Source organism: Trichechus manatus, unplaced genomic scaffold (genome assembly GCF_000243295.1).
Source record: "Trichechus manatus latirostris isolate Lorelei unplaced genomic scaffold, TriManLat1.0 scaffold00194, whole genome shotgun sequence".
In the NCBI taxonomy this organism is placed as follows: Eukaryota; Metazoa; Chordata; class Mammalia; order Sirenia; family Trichechidae; genus Trichechus; species Trichechus manatus.
Genome location: NW_004444130.1, coordinates 2,996,682 through 3,014,093, shown reverse-complemented (window position 1 = coordinate 3,014,093; position 17,412 = coordinate 2,996,682). Strand labels below are relative to the sequence as shown.

At 39.1% G+C, this 17,412-nt stretch overlaps 1 protein-coding gene across 2 annotated transcripts in view; it reads left to right on the top strand.

Moving 5' to 3' along the window:
- WDR59 (WD repeat domain 59) overlaps positions 1-17,412 on the top strand; it is a 113,109-nt gene that overhangs the window by 59,058 nt on the left and 36,639 nt on the right. For both annotated transcript variants that reach the window (XM_004387815.2, XM_023741906.1), the window contains exons 9-12: positions 4,548-4,625; positions 6,125-6,281; positions 8,891-8,970; positions 9,962-10,094. In XM_004387815.2, coding sequence (XP_004387872.1) covers positions 4,548-4,625; positions 6,125-6,281; positions 8,891-8,970; positions 9,962-10,094 — 448 coding nt within the window. The remainder of the gene's footprint in view (positions 1-4,547; positions 4,626-6,124; positions 6,282-8,890; positions 8,971-9,961; positions 10,095-17,412) is intronic.

Here is a 17,412-nt window from a genome sequence, read left to right as displayed (position 1 = left end):
TCGGGAGTGACTTCACCACTGAGCTAAAAGGGTGTCTGGGGGCCATACTCTCGGGGTTTCTCCAGTCTCTTTCAGGCCAGTAAGTCTGGTCTTTTTTTGTGTGTGTTAGAATTTTGTTCTACATCGTTCTCCAGCTCTGTCCAGAACCCTCTGTTGTGATCCCGGGCAGAGCAGTCAGTGGTGGCAGCCAGGCACCATCTAGCTGTCCTGGACTCAGTCTTGTGGAGGCTGTGGTAGCTGTGGTCCATTAGTCCTTTGGACTGATCTTTTCCTTGTATCCTGTTCTCTTCATTCTCCTTTGCTCCCAAAGGGGTGAGACCAGTGGAGTATCTTAGATGGCTGCTCACATCTGCCTCTTTTTTTGAGATCCCCAAGATGATATTCAGTAGCATCTTTACTACCTGTAAGGCTGGGATTCCACAGGTAATGAAGATATAATAGGCTGTTTTACTGGGAGGACCTGGTAGGCATAGTTTCCACATGTGAAGCACAGTTCTTGTTCTTACTAGTAGGCTTAGCTTACTAATTAAATGAGATTTTTGATATGGTCATGGCTACTGCGCATTTGATTTATTTCACTATATCTTCATAGGAAGAAAAACAGAATTCAATAAGAATTCAGTAGGGAACTTATGTAAATAACATGATCGTAAAAAGTGAAGCAGCTTAGTAAAGGCACTTTGTATGATCTTCAACCATTGTTTTTAGTAGTTTTGTACACAAAGATAATCAGCATATATCATTTTTTCTACATAATCATTATTTTAAGTTTACCTTAGCTTTTAATTTGTATTAATAATTTTTATTGTATTTCTTTTCCTGAGTTCTAAGGGGTAAGCTGGAGCAAGATACCATTGAATAAATGTTTCATTTACAAACACATTTTGTAAATTGTTAAACTATAAAACTGTTGAATTGAGGGTTAGAGATGGATCAAGAAGAAAGAAAAGGATTTTTCTTATATGGTCTTTAAAAATAGAACACTAACCACAAATAAATTAGTTTATATCATTTTAGGTAATTAATTTATTCTTTTTCCTGATCTTGGGTTAAAGAGCCTATTTCACAAAATTTTCTTCTTCTAGGCTAATAGAGTCCTAGAAATTCAGACACAGTCCCTCAGTACATTCTGACAGGTATCTTTCTGCCCATGAGACAAGGTCATCCTTACTGAGACACTTGTACCCAGGAGTCTGTTTGTTCCTTGTGATGTCAGCAGTTAGTAGAACCTGGTTCCATGTTGACTGGGGCTCTTCTAATCTTTCTTCAGAAGGTTTGTTTCTGAGATATAGCTTGTAGCAGGGGTCTTTTAGGCAAGAGTAAGATAAAAGCAGAAATCACCTATGGATGGGAAGACAAATGGCTCTGTTTAATGCCTTATAATAGCCAACTATATCAGATTGGAACACAGTGAAGTCTTATTTGGGTATAATGTATAATCCTTTTGTTTAAGACTTCCATCAATGATTGCCTTGAGAGTTGTTGTTAGTTTCCATCCAGTTGTTTCTGATTCATGACGACCCCATGTGTGCAGAGTAAAACTGCTCCATAAGATTTTCAAGGCTGTGACCTTATGGAAGCAGATCATCAGGCCTGTCCTCCAAGGTGCCTCTGGATGGGTTCGAGCCACCTACCTTTGAGTCAGTGGTCAAGCGCTTAACCATTTGCCCTACTCACAGACTCCTACCTTGTAAAAGTATGAACATATTATAAGTAGTGAGGGTGTTTTTAGATCTCCAGAGCCCTTTAATGTAATCTATAAATTGTATGTTACAGTTGTCACCAGTTGGTGAGCATATTTAAACCTAGAAACAAAACCTTTCTTTTTTTTTAAAAAAGGATTAATTTGTTAACAGTTGTTGTGCGCATCTTTGTCCATGAACGTGAATATGCTTCTGTCCAACCAGAAAAGTAAACAATTGCTGAAATGCATTCATATTAATAACATCTTACATATATATAATTAACTTAGGGAAGTTGAACTTCTATTTGCTAGTTTTTCACATTTTGTGGGCTTGCTAACAGCAGCATTCACAAAGCATTGAGCTAATTAGAAATCTGGAGAATGCCAAGCATACCTAATTATTTCTAGTATTCCTTCTCTTATAAGTTGAGGGAGCAAATTATGGTTTACCCTCTAGCCACCTAGAAAACCCAAAAGTAGTTTTGGTGGAAAAAACATCTTAACGATTTTATTATTTTGAATATGGGGCCTGAATTTGCAAAAAAAAAAAGAATTGTCAGAAGAAACAAAGTATAAGCATAAATCATTTAGGCTTAAAGATAAGACATGATTATAGTCTTGATATAGAGTGAAAATAAATGCAGCAGTGAGGAACAATAATTATTTGGAATGATTTTTTTAAAAAAATGTTGCCATTGAGTGGATTCCGACTCATAGGGAACCTATAGGACAGAGTAGAACTGCCTCATAGGGTTTCCAAGGAGCAGGTGGTAGATTCAAACTACTGTCCTTTCGATTAGCAGCTGAGCTCTTACTGTTTTTTTTTTTTTAAGAGCCTTAGTTTAAATAAATGACTCAAGAGCATTATGAAAAACACAAAGGTCAGCAGAATATTTTAGTGGTATAGGGAACCTTTGCTCTCCAAGTATAGAATAACTTTTTACTGTTTTTATACCATTTTACTGTTAAGAACAGACTATGTGCTCAGAAATCAGTTATTGAAACAGAAAGAAAAACTCAAATTTTAGTTTTTTTTTTAATACAGTCCATATAACATTTTGCAGAAAACCTTTTTCAAAGCCTTTTTCCATCTTACAAGAAAATCCGTCAATATTCAGCCCACTTTGTCAACATTTAATGTTTTTTACCTCCTTTCACACTTAAGATTTGCAGATACTGTAAACCAGGGCAAATGCAATTCACTTCTCAGACCTACAACTTATTGAAAACCTTCAAATTCGTCTTTTGTTATCTTCTTTTATATTCTGGCATGATCAGACAATTTTATTATAAGACAAAATTACTCTCTTTTTCTTCTTGGTAAGCAAGAAACACATTTATTATCTTGCATACATATCCCCTTACAATCATAGATAACCTTTTACATGCTTAAAGTAGCAAAAATGAACATGTATCGATGATCAAAAGGTATTTGTATATCCTTTCAATCTTTTAGCTATTGGACAATCAATAAAGTATCAAAATAAGAGTCAAGGATATGTGCCTGTGTGTGTGTGTAAATTCGGTTTGGTAGACTGATTTTTAAAAATATTTTTTATCTTGTCTATATCTTACCTATAAATTGTCCACATATCTAGAAGTAGGATTGCTGTGTCATAGAATAACATATATTTAGCTTTAGTAGATAAGACCAAATAGCTTGTCTAAAGTGGTTGTACCAATGATTGAGAGTTCTGGTTTCCCCATATTCTTTCCAACCCTTGGCATTATAAGTTTTTCCCTCTCTTTTTTAAAAAAATGATCAGACTATAAAATTTCTTGTAACTGCTACCACAGTCAGGTTACAGAACAGTTCTGTCACCCCCTAGCCCTAACTTCAGGCAACCACTGATCTTTTCTCCATCATGGTAGTTTTGTCTTCTTAAGAATGTCATGCAAATGGAACCATACAGTATGTAACCTTCTGAGACTGGCTTCTTTCACTCAGCATAATGCCTTTAAGATTTGTTCAAATTTTTTCAAGAATCAATAGTTCATAGACATTTTATTAACCATTACTGTCGAGTGATTACAACTCATAGGGACCCTATAGGACGGAGTAGAACTGCCCCATAGGGTTTCCAAGGCTGTAATCTTTATGGAAGCAGACTGCCACATTTTTCTCCTGTGGTGCCGCTGGTAGGTTCAAATTGCCGGCCTTTGGGTTAACAGCTGAGAGCTTAGCCATTGAGTCACCATGGCTCCTTGGGTAGTATTTCATTGTATGGCTGTATCACAATTTATTATATGTTCACCTTGAAGGACAGTTGGACTGTTTCTAGTTTTTGGTGATTGTGAATAGAGCTGCTAAGACAGTCATGTATATGTTTTTGTGTGAATGGAAGTTTTCATTTTTCTAGGATAAATACATTGGAGTGGGATTACTGGGTCATGTGGCAAGTGTATGTTTAACTTTTTTTGTGTGTAGGCAACCATAGCCACTATCTGTTTCCAAAACTTTTTCGTCACCCCAAACGTGTTGCTCTGTACCCATTGAGCAGTAGCTCCCCATTCCTCCAAGCCCCTGGCAACCTTCAGTCCACCTACTGTCTCTATGAATTTGCCTGTTCTAGACATTTTATATAAGTGGGGTCATTCAGTATTTGTCCTTAAGGGGTACTGAGTTTGTTTGGAGTGATGAAAAACTTTTGCAAGTAGGTAGTGATAATGGTTGCCCACATGGTGAAGGTAATTTATGCCAATGAATTGTACTCTTAAAAATGGTTAAAATGGCAAATTTTTTGTTACTTAATTTCACTACACTAAAAAATAAAAGCAATGTGTTTAAAGGGTATGCTTATTTCAATAGTTGTGTTTTTTAGTGGCATTTATTTCAGAAATTATCCTGCTTTTATTCTTCTAGTTCTGGGATTACCGCCAGCCTCGGAAATACCTCAGTATTCTCCCTTGCCAAGTGCCTGTCTGGAAGGCCAGATACACTGTGAGTGAGACACCCTACCTTTTGCTGGGAAGCTTCATCTTGGTGTTGCAGACACAAGGGTCGAAGCAACATTTTCTGTTACTTTTTTTGTAAAGCAGTTTTCTCTTTCTGTCTTGGTTTAGAGTGGAGCAAAGGTGATAATGATAGCTTAAAGCTGTTATCTGTTTAAACATTTACCCTTGGAATGCTGCGTAGGTGTCCCTCTTAGAATTGCTAACCACAACTAGACAGAAGCTGGGCAGTGTAAGTGTTCACTGATGGTAGGGGAGCAGGGTGGGATGCAAGCAGGGGGTTGAGAGGCTCAAAATCAATTGATTCTGGTGGAAAGAACTCTGACTTTAGATTCAGAAGACCTGGGTTTGGGGCTTGACTCTGCCATTTAATATTTTCGTGACCTTGGGCAAACCACTTAATATTTTTGAGCAGCAATTTCCTCCTCTGTAGAATATGAATAATAATTTCTACTGCGCCTTTTTTTATTATGGTAAAATTCTCATAACATCAAATTCACCATTTTAACCACTTTAATGTGTACAGTTCAGTGCTTTATAAACTATAAAATGCTACAAATATAGGAGTAGACTGTTAACCTTCCAACAATTTTTCCATTGCCACATTGATAGCTGCTAATCACAGATAATATATTTCCTTTAATGTCAATGTGAAAGTGAGCCTGGGCATGAATCAAGCTACCTTTATCCTGAGGCTGTCACCTCGGGCATTGTGGAGCAAAGAAGATAATTGGGTATTATGTTGTTTTTGCATCTGGGAGCACTTGCCAAGAAATCTGACCCTGTTCTTATGAACTGAAATACTTCTCTGGATTAATGTGTTTGCTTTAAAAAACAAACAGGAAAGTTCAGGAGTGCTGCCAGGTGGGGAAGTGAAGCTGACTGTGCTCTTAAGTGACTATGATTCATTCCTTAAAGAACTGAATCTAATTATAAACCAAATGAGCCCCCTAGCTACGTAGCAGGTTGAGTGTTGGTGAGTAAAGCATGTCAATCCTGAAATGATAAAGTATTCCTTTGAAGATTTGTGGTACTTGGGGCAGTAGGAAGGTGATGTTCCACATTGATGGTGTGCTTCTGGTGCATTTCACGTGGCAAAAATTACGTTTGCTGCCTGGAGATTTTCCCAGTCAGGCTTACATGCTCATTCTGGGAAAGCACTTCTCTTAACCTGAGAGGGAACTCATGGAGAATAGCTAGGATGTGAAACAGTGTGTTCTAATGCATAGTCAGAGTCATTTGCATATTTTAGGATGAAAAAAATTCTCCAAGCATTTGGTTTGGTTTTAGTTTTTACTTGCTGTGGTCCCTTCCAAAAAGAGAAGGGTAGATGTAATGGTCAACTTATAATATTTGGAAAAAATATTCCCAGGATAGGTTGGGTCGTTCCATCCTTTATTTTAGTTAGGAAAGAATTCCAACTTTGGTAACCCAAGACTCAGCCGATTATACCTGGAATAATCACATTTTCCCGTTTCTTACCCTCAGCCTTTCAGCAATGGGTTAGTGACTGTGATGGTTCCCCAGCTGCGGAGAGAAAATAGTCTTCTCCTTTGGAATGTCTTTGACTTGAACACCCCAGTCCATACCTTTGTAGGACATGATGATGTGGTCCTGGAGTTCCAGTGGAGGAAACAGAAGGAAGGTGAGGGAGAGAAAACCTCATGCCATTAGTGAAAATTTGAGGTCTTTTTTCTTTAAATTACAAAACGTATCATGTATCTAGAAAATTGCTTAAAACATACACAGTTTAACAAGTAATTATAAAATGAAAATCTGTGTAACCACCAAGGTCAAGAAAAAGAACATTGCCAGAATCCCAGAAGCTTCCCAATCACCACCCCTTCTTCCCCTAGAGGTAAACACTATCCTAATGCTTATGACAGTAATTTCCTTTTTTTGGCTTTATAGTTTTAGCACCCATTCATGCGTGCCTAAAGATAGTTTCATTTTGCTTTTTTTTGAACTTTTTATAAATATAACTGTCCTGCATTCATTGTGTTTTACTTCTCTCTCAACCTAATGTTGTTGCTTTAGTTGATTTTTGTTGCCATGTTTTTTCAGTCAGTTTTTACTGGACCATCTCAAGCTTTGATTTTGATTTTCACTGGGGGTGAAGGAGCTCCTAGAGAGATAGGAAGGGAAGTAGGGTGTTGTGGGCAAGGGACTGGGATGTTTCATGAAGGGAAAGGTAGTCATTGGTTTCATGTGTTGCTGAAGGATCAAAATGCAAATTAAAAGAAAAGCATTTAATTTAACAAGTAGAAAACTGTATGATCATTAAGAGAGAAGTTCTAAAAGCAGATTGAGGACACAAGCCAGATCATAAGGTAGCTTTATAAGTGGAGGCAGCAGTTTTGTGAATGAAGTTGCCTTCAAAGGCAAGGAGTAGAATAGGCTGATTGGCAGAGGACCTGCTGCCTTCTTCATTTGAAGGCTGGGAGAAGAGATGAGGGCACTTGATAAATGAGTGGGAGTAGGGTCGAAGGCATAGGAAGAGGAGTTGACTTCAGAGAGGAATTAGGCATACCTCTTCCTCAATGTCAGGGACATGAAAAGAGGCCAGATAGAGGGTCAAAAATTGTTGACGTTAGCAGGAAGCTAGATGGTGGAACTCATGACAGACAGTGGTTCAGAATAATTGCTCCTTTGTTGTTAGAGTGCACAGGGATGCTGTAAAGCATTGCCAGTTCAGGCTTGTTCGAAAGTAGTGACGTGGAGAAGGAGCTGATAACGGTGAAAAGAGAACTGGCCCTTGTTTTGCCGCTAATGCCCTATGTCTTAGTCAGGGTTTTCTAGAGAAACAGAACCAGTGAGATCTATCTATGTCTATGTATATGTTTAGGAGTCCTGGTGGCACAGTGGTTAAGCACTCAGCTGCCAACCAAAAGGTCGATGATTCGAACACACCAGCAGCTCCATGGGAGAAAGATATGGTAGTCTCTTTCCGTAAAGATTTACAGCCTTGGAAACGATATTGGGTAGTTCTACTCTGTCCTGTAGGGTCGTGATGAGTTGGAATCAACTTGATGACAACGGGGTTTATGCCTGTATGTGTGTCTGTCTCTATATCTGTATTGAGAGAGACCGATTTATTTTGAGAGATTAACTTGTGCAATTACGGGGTCTGGCAAACCCAAAATCTGTTAGGTCAGGCGTCAGACTGGAGAGTTCTACACACTTGCATCCCAAGACCTGTAAGTCAGAAAATGGAAAGAGAGCAGAGTGAAGAGAGAGAGGAAGTTCTGCCAAAATGTCTGTTTATAGTCTGGAGGCAGAGCACACCCTAAGGAAACTCCGTTTTCAACTGGTTGATACATTACATTAGATTACATTATGTAATAGCAACTAGACTAGTGCTTAACCAAGCCACTGGGAACTGTAACCCAGCAAAGTTGACACACAAAATTAACCATCACATCCTATTACCTTGGACAAGCCATTTTCTCTGTTGCCTTGGTTTCCCCATCCATAAAATGAGAGCATTGGATGAAATTATTTCTAAATTCTTTGCTCTCTGAAGATGGCCATGAAAGAGATTCTAGATACAAAATAATTACCCTGAAATCACCCTACTCTTTCATAAAGTTCTTTCATAAAGCACCTCAAGCCTTTTCAGAATGATTTCTCTTTGACCAGACCTAATTTGTGAGAAAATATGTTAGTCAGTTAAGAACATTAGAGGGTGATTATGCACTTTATAAAGAGATGCATCTCTTTACCAAAAAATTATTTTAACTATAAGATGCCATGATGCATTTAATACCATTGATTTTGCAAAAAATATTTGTCTCCAGCTTCTCAAGAGCATATAAAAGAAAGTGTTTGTAGAGGTAAAAGTTAGTGTGACCTTAAATCCCACATCAGTCTTCACCTGCTAATTTGCCAGTTATTATTTCACTTCATTTAAGTTTCTGCTCAAATGTGACTTCCTCAGAGAGTCCTATCTAAAAACAGTTACCCCATCAGTCTCTGTCGTCTTATCCTGGGTTATTTTTTATAACATGATCACTACCTGACATTATATTATGTATTTATTTGTCTGTTTCCACCATTGGAATATGAGGTCTATAAAGACAGAGACTATTTTATTCATTCGATAGTCCTAGTGCCTAAAACAGTGCCTGGCACATAGGAGATGTTCAATAAATATTTTTAAGTGAGTGAATGAATGAATCTCACTTGATTATGACCTGTAGCAAAATCTGTGTTGCATTCAGAAAAATTTCCAGGATTCTTATTTGGTGATTCTAGGGTCAAAGGACTATCAACTGGTTACATGGTCCCGTGATCAGACCTTAAGAATGTGGCGGGTGGATTTCCAGATGCAAAGGGTATGTATTCCATGCTATTGTGAAGGAGTGTAACTGAATACACTAGAAACTTAAAAAAAAAAAGAAGATTTGTATTTGTGGATGTTAGAGGCTACAAGAGAGACACTTAATACGTTTTTGCTGACAGAGTGGCCTATGTCTGTCATACTGAGGCTTTGAGGTCTTTAAGAGGCAGCTTCACCACTTTTAGAGCAAAAAACCTTTGAATGTTTTTTTTTTTCCTTTTGCCCTGATAAATGATAGTACAAGTAGCATACTGTGCAAATGGCCTGTGGGCTTCATTTCTTTCTCTTCTAAATGGGGTAGGAGGCCTATTCTTGTACTCATAATGTTTAGAGCCCTCCATGCCCATCAACAACACCTCTTCTATGAGCCATTTCTAATATTTCCCTCCAGATGATATCTGTTTCATATATGAACCTCATGTGGACTGCTTTTGTGGCCCTTACTTTGCTGCACCTCATTGTTGAGTTCTGGCTTCTCTTTATTCAATTGCTAAATTTTGTGAAGGCAGAAACCATGTCTCACTTGTTATTGCCCCCTCTTTACTACCCCAGTGCTTTGCTGGATAAAATTTGCAACTAAGTTGATGTCACTCTTGAGGAATTTTGGCCAAGTATCACTATCTTATTGCCTTTTAAATCTATTTTAAATCTATCTCCAGAAGGTACCATTTGCTCCAAACATTTTGAGTTTATACTTGCTAAATAACTCCATGAAGTCTTGGAATTTGAAAGAATGTTTTCTGAGGTTTGCATTAGCTATGAACATGATGAGAAGTTCTCAGGATAGAGTAGTAGAGTATATTGTCTTGTGTATTTAACCAGAGAGAGTTAGTAATGAATCAAACCTATTTTGATTGGTATGAGTTCTTGGCTGACTTCATCTCTGTCCTTTGTAATTCTCATTTTGAAGTCAGAACTCTTTAACCAAACACGATGATCAATTCCACTGATGTCCATAGACCTAGATCTCCTGTCTTTTGTTTCAGCTTTGTGCAAATGACATATTAGATGGTGTTGATGAGTTCATTGAGAGCATTTCTCTTCTGCCGGAACCAGAGAAGACGCTTCACACTCAAGATACAGATCACCAGCACAACTCAAGCCATGGAGAGGAAGAAGGTAATTTGTCTGACTGATGACAGCTAGGTGAGGTGCTGCTCTACACATTTCATAGGTGAGAGACAGTGACTGATGCAAGATCAGAACCCTAGAGTTCTAATGTAATTGGTTTGGGAGGAGTCATGGTAGAAGGGGACAAGGGAGTGGATACCAAACTCAAAGAGGAGATGCTTACAAGGTAATTCAGTATGGAGAAAGAATAAGAATCTTGGGAAGTTTAAAGGAATATTTTAAACTCTTTAATGTGCATCCTAAGGACATATAAAACTCAAATCAGAGGAAAAACCACGCGATGAGAATTTAGCAGAAAAATTTGCACTGGAAAGCCCTATTTATTTTTATCCTAATTTGAGAGAGATTGGGGGACTTTGGGTGAAGACTCTTTGTAAATTCCACACTTACTAGAGAGGTTTAAAATAAGCCTTGATAGCTGGTAGGGCAAGCCCTCCCACCTGGAACTTCTTCAGGAGTTCTTTTGGATTTCTTCATAAATGTTTAAATCAACTTGTAGGTTCCATGAAGAATTTGGTTGGGATTTTGATTGGAATTGCATTGAATCCATATTGAATTTAGGGAGCGTATCATATCATCTTTACGGTATTGAGACTTGAACTCCATTAACGTTCTCTATTCTCTCTCTCTATATATATGTATTGAATATCAGTTAAATTGTGGAGCAGTGGTTAAGAGCTCGGCTGTTAACCAGAAGGTTGGCAGTTTGAATCAATCAGCTGCCTCTTGGAAACCGTATGGGGCAGTTCTACTCTGTCCTATAGGGTCGCGATGATTCAGAATTGACTCGACAACTGGTTTGGTTTTTTGGTTTCAATTAAATTGTATTATTTTCTCCGTAGAAATTTTTTCTTGCCAATAATATTTTATTGTGTTTTCAGTGAAGGTTTACACAGCAGTTTAAGTTCCCATTCAACAATTTCTACACAAATTGTTCAGTGACATTGGTTACATTCTTCACAATGTGTAAACATTTCTAATTATTTCCGTTCTGGTAGTTCAGTTTCTATTAATCTAGTTTTTCTGCCCCCTTACATTCTCATCTTTGTTTTAAAGTAATTGCTGACCGTTTGATCTCATACAGGTGATTGTTATCTTTTTTTTTTTTTTTTCAGTGTGCTTTAGGTGAAGGTTTACAAAGCAGATTAGTTTCTCATTAAACAATTAATACACATATTGTTTTGTGACATTGGTTGCGGCGTGTCGGCACTCTCCTTCTTGACCTTGGGTTCCCCATTTCCATTCGTCCAGCTTTCCTGTCCCCTCCTGCCTTCTTGCCCTTGCCCCTGGGTTGGTGTGCCCATTTAGTCTCATATACATGGTTGAGCTACATGTATTATTGTTTGTTTTGTGGGCCTGTCTAATCTTTGACTGAAGGGTGAACCTGAGGAGTGACATCAGTACTGAGTTAAAAGGGTATCCGGGGACTATACTCTTGGGGTTTCTCCAGTCTCTGTCAGGCCAGTAAGTCTGGTCTTTTTTTTTTGTGAATTAGAATTTGTTCTACAGTTTTCTCCAGCTCTGTCTGGGACCCTCTGTTGTGTTCCCTGAACTGTCAGAGCAGTCAGTGGTGGTAGCCAGGCACCATCTAGTTGTGCTGGACTCAGTCTGGTGGAGGCTGTGGTAGTTGTGGTCCATTAGTCCTTTGGACTAATCTTTCCCTTGTGTCTTTGGTTTTCTTCATTCTCCCTTGCTTCAGGCGGGGTGGGACAGGTGGAGTATCTTAGATGGCCGCTCACAAGCTTGTAAGACACCAGCTGCTACTCACCAAAGTAGAATGTGGAACATTTTCTTTCTAAACTGTGTTATGCCAGTTGAGCTGGATGTCTCCAGAAACCATGGTCCCCAGGCCTCAGCCCTGTAATTCGGTCCCTCAGAGAGTTTGGATGTGTCTATGAATCTTCCATGACCTTGCCTTTGTCAAGATGTGCTGACGTCCCCAGTATTGTGTACTGTCTTATCGTTTACCAAAGTTACCACTTATCTATTTTCTAGTTAGTGTTTTTTCCTTCCCGCCTTCCCCCACCTTGTAACCATCAAAGATTGTTTCTTCCTTTGTATAAATGAATTTTTACAATAGTGGTCTCATACAGTATTTGTCCTTTTGTGATTGACTTATTTCACTTAGCCTAGTGTCCTCCAGGTTCGTCTATGTTGTGAGACATTTAGCAGATTCATCATTGTTCTTTATTGTTGTGTAGTATTCCATTATGTGTATGGACCATAGTTTGTTTGTCTGTTCATCTGTTGATGGACACTTAGGTTGTTTCCATCTTTTTGCTGCTGTGAATAATGCTGCAGTGAACATGGGCGTGCATATGTCTGCTCGTGTGACAGCTCTCATTTCTCTAGGGTATGTTCCTAGGAGTGAGATTACTGGATCGTATGCTATTTCTATTTCTGGCTTTTTAAGGAAGCGCCATATCGTTTTTGAAAATGGTTGTACCATTTTATATTTCCACCAGCAGTGCATAATAGTTCCAATTTCCCTGCAGCCTCACCAACATTTGTTATTTTCTGTTTTTTTTGATTCGTGTCAGTAATGTTGGGTTGAGATGGTATCTCATTGTAGTTTTGATTTGCATTTCTCTAATGGCTAGTGGTCATGTGTCTGTTAGCCACCTAAATGTCTTCTTTGGTGAAGTATCTGTTCATATCCTTTGCCCATTTTTTAACTGGACTATTTGTCTTTTTGTTGTAGAGGTATTGCATTTTCCTGTAGGTTTTAGAGACTGGACCTTTATCAGATTTGTTGTAGCCAAGAATTTTTTCCCAGTGTGTACGTTCTCTTTTTACTCTTTTGGTGAAGTCTTTGATGAGCTTAAGTGTTTAATTTTTAGAAGATCCCGGTTATCTAGCTTATCTTCTGGTGTTTGTGTATTGTTAGTTACGGTTTGTATCCTATTTATGCCATTTTGTGGGACCTCTAGCGTTGACCCTATTTTTTCTTCTACGGTCTTTATGGCTTTTGGTTTTATATTTTGGTCTTCGATCTATTTTGAATTAGTTTTTGTGCATGGTGTGAGGTATGGGTCCTGTTTTATTTTTTTGCAGATGGACATCCAGTTTTGCCAGCACCATTTTTTAAAAAGACTGTCTTTTCCCCATTTATTGAACTTTGGACTTTCGTTGAAGATCAGGTGACCATAGGTGGATGGATTTACATTTGAGTTCTTGATTTTGTTCCATTGGTCAATGTGTCTGTTGTTGTACCAGTACCAGGCTGTTTTAACTACTGTAGCTATATAGTAGGTTCTGAGGTCAGGTAATGTGAGGCTTCCTACTTTATTCTTCAGCAGTGCTTTACTTATCTGGGGCCTCTTTTTTTTCCATATGAAGTTAATGATTAGTTTTTCCATCTTGTTAAAGAAAGCTATTCATATTTGGATTGGGATTGCATTGTATTTGTAGATTGCTTTGGGTAGAATTATTTTCACAGTGTTGCGTCTACTTATCCATGGGCATGGTATATTTTTCCATTTTTGTAGGTCTCTTTTGGGGGAATGATGTTGTCTTTCGGTTTTGTATAGATGCCCTTTATCATGTTGAGGAATTTCCCTTCTATACCTATTTTATTGAGAGTTTTTATCAGGAATGGGCATTGGACTTTATTGAATGCCTTTTCTGCATCGATTGAGATGTTCATGTGATTCTTTGATTTATGTGGTGGATTATGTTGACTGATGTTCTGATGTTGAACCATCCTTGCATAGCTTGTATGAATCCCACTTGGTTGTGGTGTATTATTTTTTTTAATATGGTGCTGAATTCTGTTGGCTAGAATTTTGTTGAGAATTTTTGCATCTATATTCATGAGAGATATTGGTCTGTAATTTTCTTTTTTTGTGGTGTCTTTGCCTGATTTTGGTATCAGGGTTATACTGGCTTCATAGAATGAATTTGGAAGTATCCCTTCCTTTTCTGTGTTCTGAAATAGTTTGAGTAGTACTGTTGTAAGCTCTTCTCTGAATGTTTGATAGAATTCTGGGCCAGGGCTTTTGTTGTTGTTGTTGGAGTTTTTAAAATTATCTTTTCAATCTCTTCTCCTGTTATGGCTCTGTTCAGACTTTCTACCTCAGTTTGTGTTAGTTAAGTAGTGTGTTTCTAGAAATTTGTCCATTTCTTCTAGGTTTTCAAATTTGTTGGAGTATAGTTTTTCATAGTACTGTCTTATGATCCTTTTTATTTCAGTTGAGTCTGTTGAAATGTCTCCCATTACATTTCTTATTTGGGTTATTTGCTTCCTTTCCTGTTTGTCTTTTGTCATTTTGGCTAATGGTTTGTTGATTTTGTTGATCCTTTCAAAGAACCAAGTTTTGATTTTGTTTTTCTGTTCTGTATTTCATTTATTTCTGCTCTGTTCATTATTATTTCCTTTTTCCTGGTGGCTGTGGGCTTCTTTTGCTGTTCTCTTTGTGTTTGTTCAAGTTGTATAGCTAATGTTTTAATTTTGTCGCTTTCTTCTTTTTTGATGTGTGCATCTATTGTTGTAAATTGACCTCTGAGCCCTGCCTTTGCTGTGTCCCAGAGGTCTTGGTACGATGTGTTTCCATTCTTGTTTGAGTCTAGGATTTTTCTTATTTCATCTTTGATGTCTTCTATTATCCCATGGTGGTTTTTAAGCAAGATATTATTCAGTTTCCATGTATTTGATTTTTTCCCCTGCTCTTCCTGTTATTAATTTCTACTTTTATGGTGTTGTGATCAGAGAAGATGCTTTGTATTATCTCAGTGTTTTGGATTTTGTTGAGGGTTGCTTTGTGGCCTACAATGTGATCCATTCTGGAGAATGTTCCATGTGCCTTGGAAAAGAATGTGTACTTTGTTGATGTAGAGTGGAATGTTCTATATATGTCTGTGAGGTCAAGTTGTTGATTATGGCCTCTAGATCTTCTGTATCTTTGTTGAGTTTCTATCTAGTTGTTCTGTCCATTACCAAGAGTGGTGTTGAAGTTTAATACTACTGTGGAACTGTCAGTTTCTCTTTTCAGTGCTGTTAGACTTTGTTTTATGTATTTTGGAGCCCAGTTGCTGTTTTGGAGCTGTTTTTTCATTCTTTTATCTGATTTTTCCTAAAGTAAATTGGTATCCAAGGATTTGTCTTCAGTTTTGCTGATCCTGTCTTCCATTGTCTCAAATTTGCTCCTAAAGCCTTCTATTGCACTGTCCATTTCTGAAATTTTATTGTTTATCTTTTGGATTTGTAATTGCTGTTTTCGTATGATTTCTAGTTGTTTATTTCTTTTATCATTTTGTTCTTGTATTATTTTCCTGAATTCTTCCATTGCTATGTCTGTGTTTTCCCTGATTTTGTCTGTATTTTCCATGAGTTTGTCTAGTTTTTCCTTATTTTTGTCTGTGTTTCCCTTCATGTCTTCGCTAATCTCTTGGAGAGCCCTGAATATTAGAGTTTTGACTTCTCCATCAGGTAGTTCCAGTGCCTTTTCTTCTACCAGAAAATCATCTGGTGTTTTATTTTGGTCACTTTCTGGAGCTATCCTGTCCTCTTTTTTAAAATATTTTCATATTGTCTCTTGTCTCCGGGACATTCAGGAATTATTTTCTTCATTTATAGATTATAGATTTGTTTGTTTTGTCCTACTGTTTTGTTTTACTTGGTTATGTCTGGGAAAGTGGGCTGGGCGTTTTTTTGTTGCTTGCTTGTCTGTGGCTTTGTCCAAGTGAGCAGGGCTGGTCACTCAGCTATGGTGCAGCAGGGCAGGTCCAGCGAGGGAGGGGAGGGGCGGGGATGGGTTGTTTGTGGCTCATACTGGGGCCGACAAGGCAGTGTAGGGTAGGGTCCAGGGTTCCAGTGGTCTGCACTGGTGCCACTTGGGCACGCGGCGCTCGGCACACAGTGCAGATAGGCAGGAGGGAAGGGAGAAGATGAGGTGCGCAGAGAGAAAGAAGAAACAGAAGCAAAAAAAGCAACAAAAAAAATGAAGGAAAAAAGAAAAAAAAAGTAAATGGCACAGTAGGATTTGGTGGGTAGGGGTGGGGCAGGCCCAGGGAGGCCATGTGCCAGTGGCTCTATAGTCAAGTGGTGTGGCTTGGCCTGTCGAGAAGGGGAGTGGGTGGCACACAGGGTTAGGTAGGTGGGAGAAAGGAAAGGAAAGAAGGAAAAGAGAGAGAAGAAACAGAAAAAAAAAAGAAAGAAAGCAACAAAAACAAAAAGTAAATATAGTGCTCAGGGAGCTGGCCATTGGCGATGGGGCAGAATTGGGGTGGTGGCGAGCTGATGTCTCTCTCTCCGGGTGGTGCGGCACGGCCCATCAGGAAGGGGCAGAGGCAGCGCAGAGCTTACGCGGGAGTGAGAGAGGAAAGGGAGAAGGGGAGCGATAAAGAAAAATTAAAAATATGGCACTGAGGGAGCCGGCCTGTGGGGGCAGTGCAGACCTGGGGAGGCTGTGTGCCAGAGGCTCTTTAGCTGAGTGGTGCAGCACAGTCTGTCAAGAAGGGGTGGGGAAGCGCATGGGGCTAGGTGGGTGGCAGAAAGGAAAGGAAGGAAGGGAGAGAGAAGAAACAACCACAATGACAAAAAAAGAAAACAAAAACAAACAAAAAATGGCACTAAGGGAGCCAGTCAGTGACAATGGTGCAGACCCAGGGAGGCTGTTTGCCAGTGACTCTCTAGCTGAGCGATGCAGTTCGACCCTTAGAGAAGAGGCAGGATCGGTGCACAGGGCTAGTTGGGCGGGAGAAAGGAAGGAAGTGAGAAAGAGAAGAAACAGAAAAAAAAAAAGGACAAAGCAAACAAACTCAAAAAATATGGCACTGAGGGAACTGGCTGGTGGGGGTAGCGCAGACCTGGGAAGGCTCTCTAGTCTAGTGGTTTGGTAAGGTCCTTCAAGAAAGAGTGAGGACGGGTGGGTCGGAGACAGGAAAGGAAGGAAGAGAGAGAGAGAAGAAACAAACAAACAAAACAAAAAACAAACCAAAAAATCAGAAAAATAATACGGTGCTGAGGAAGCTGGCCAGTGGGGGCAGTACAGACCCATGGAGACCATGTGCTGATGGCTTTCCAGCCAAGCGGTACAGCACTGCCTGTTGAGAAGGGCCGGGGATGGTACATAGGGTTAGGTGGATGGGAGAAAGGAAAGGAAGGAAGGGATAGAGAAGAAACAAACAAAATGTGGCACTGAAGGAGCTAGTGGTGGGGGTGGCATGGACCTGGGCAAGCCATGTGCCAGTGGCTCTCTAGCCAAGTGGTGCAGCACTGCCCTTCAAGAAGGGGCAGGAGTAGCGCATGGGGTTAAGGGGGCGGGAGAAAGGAAAGGAAGGAAGAGAGAGAGAGAAAAAATAAAGC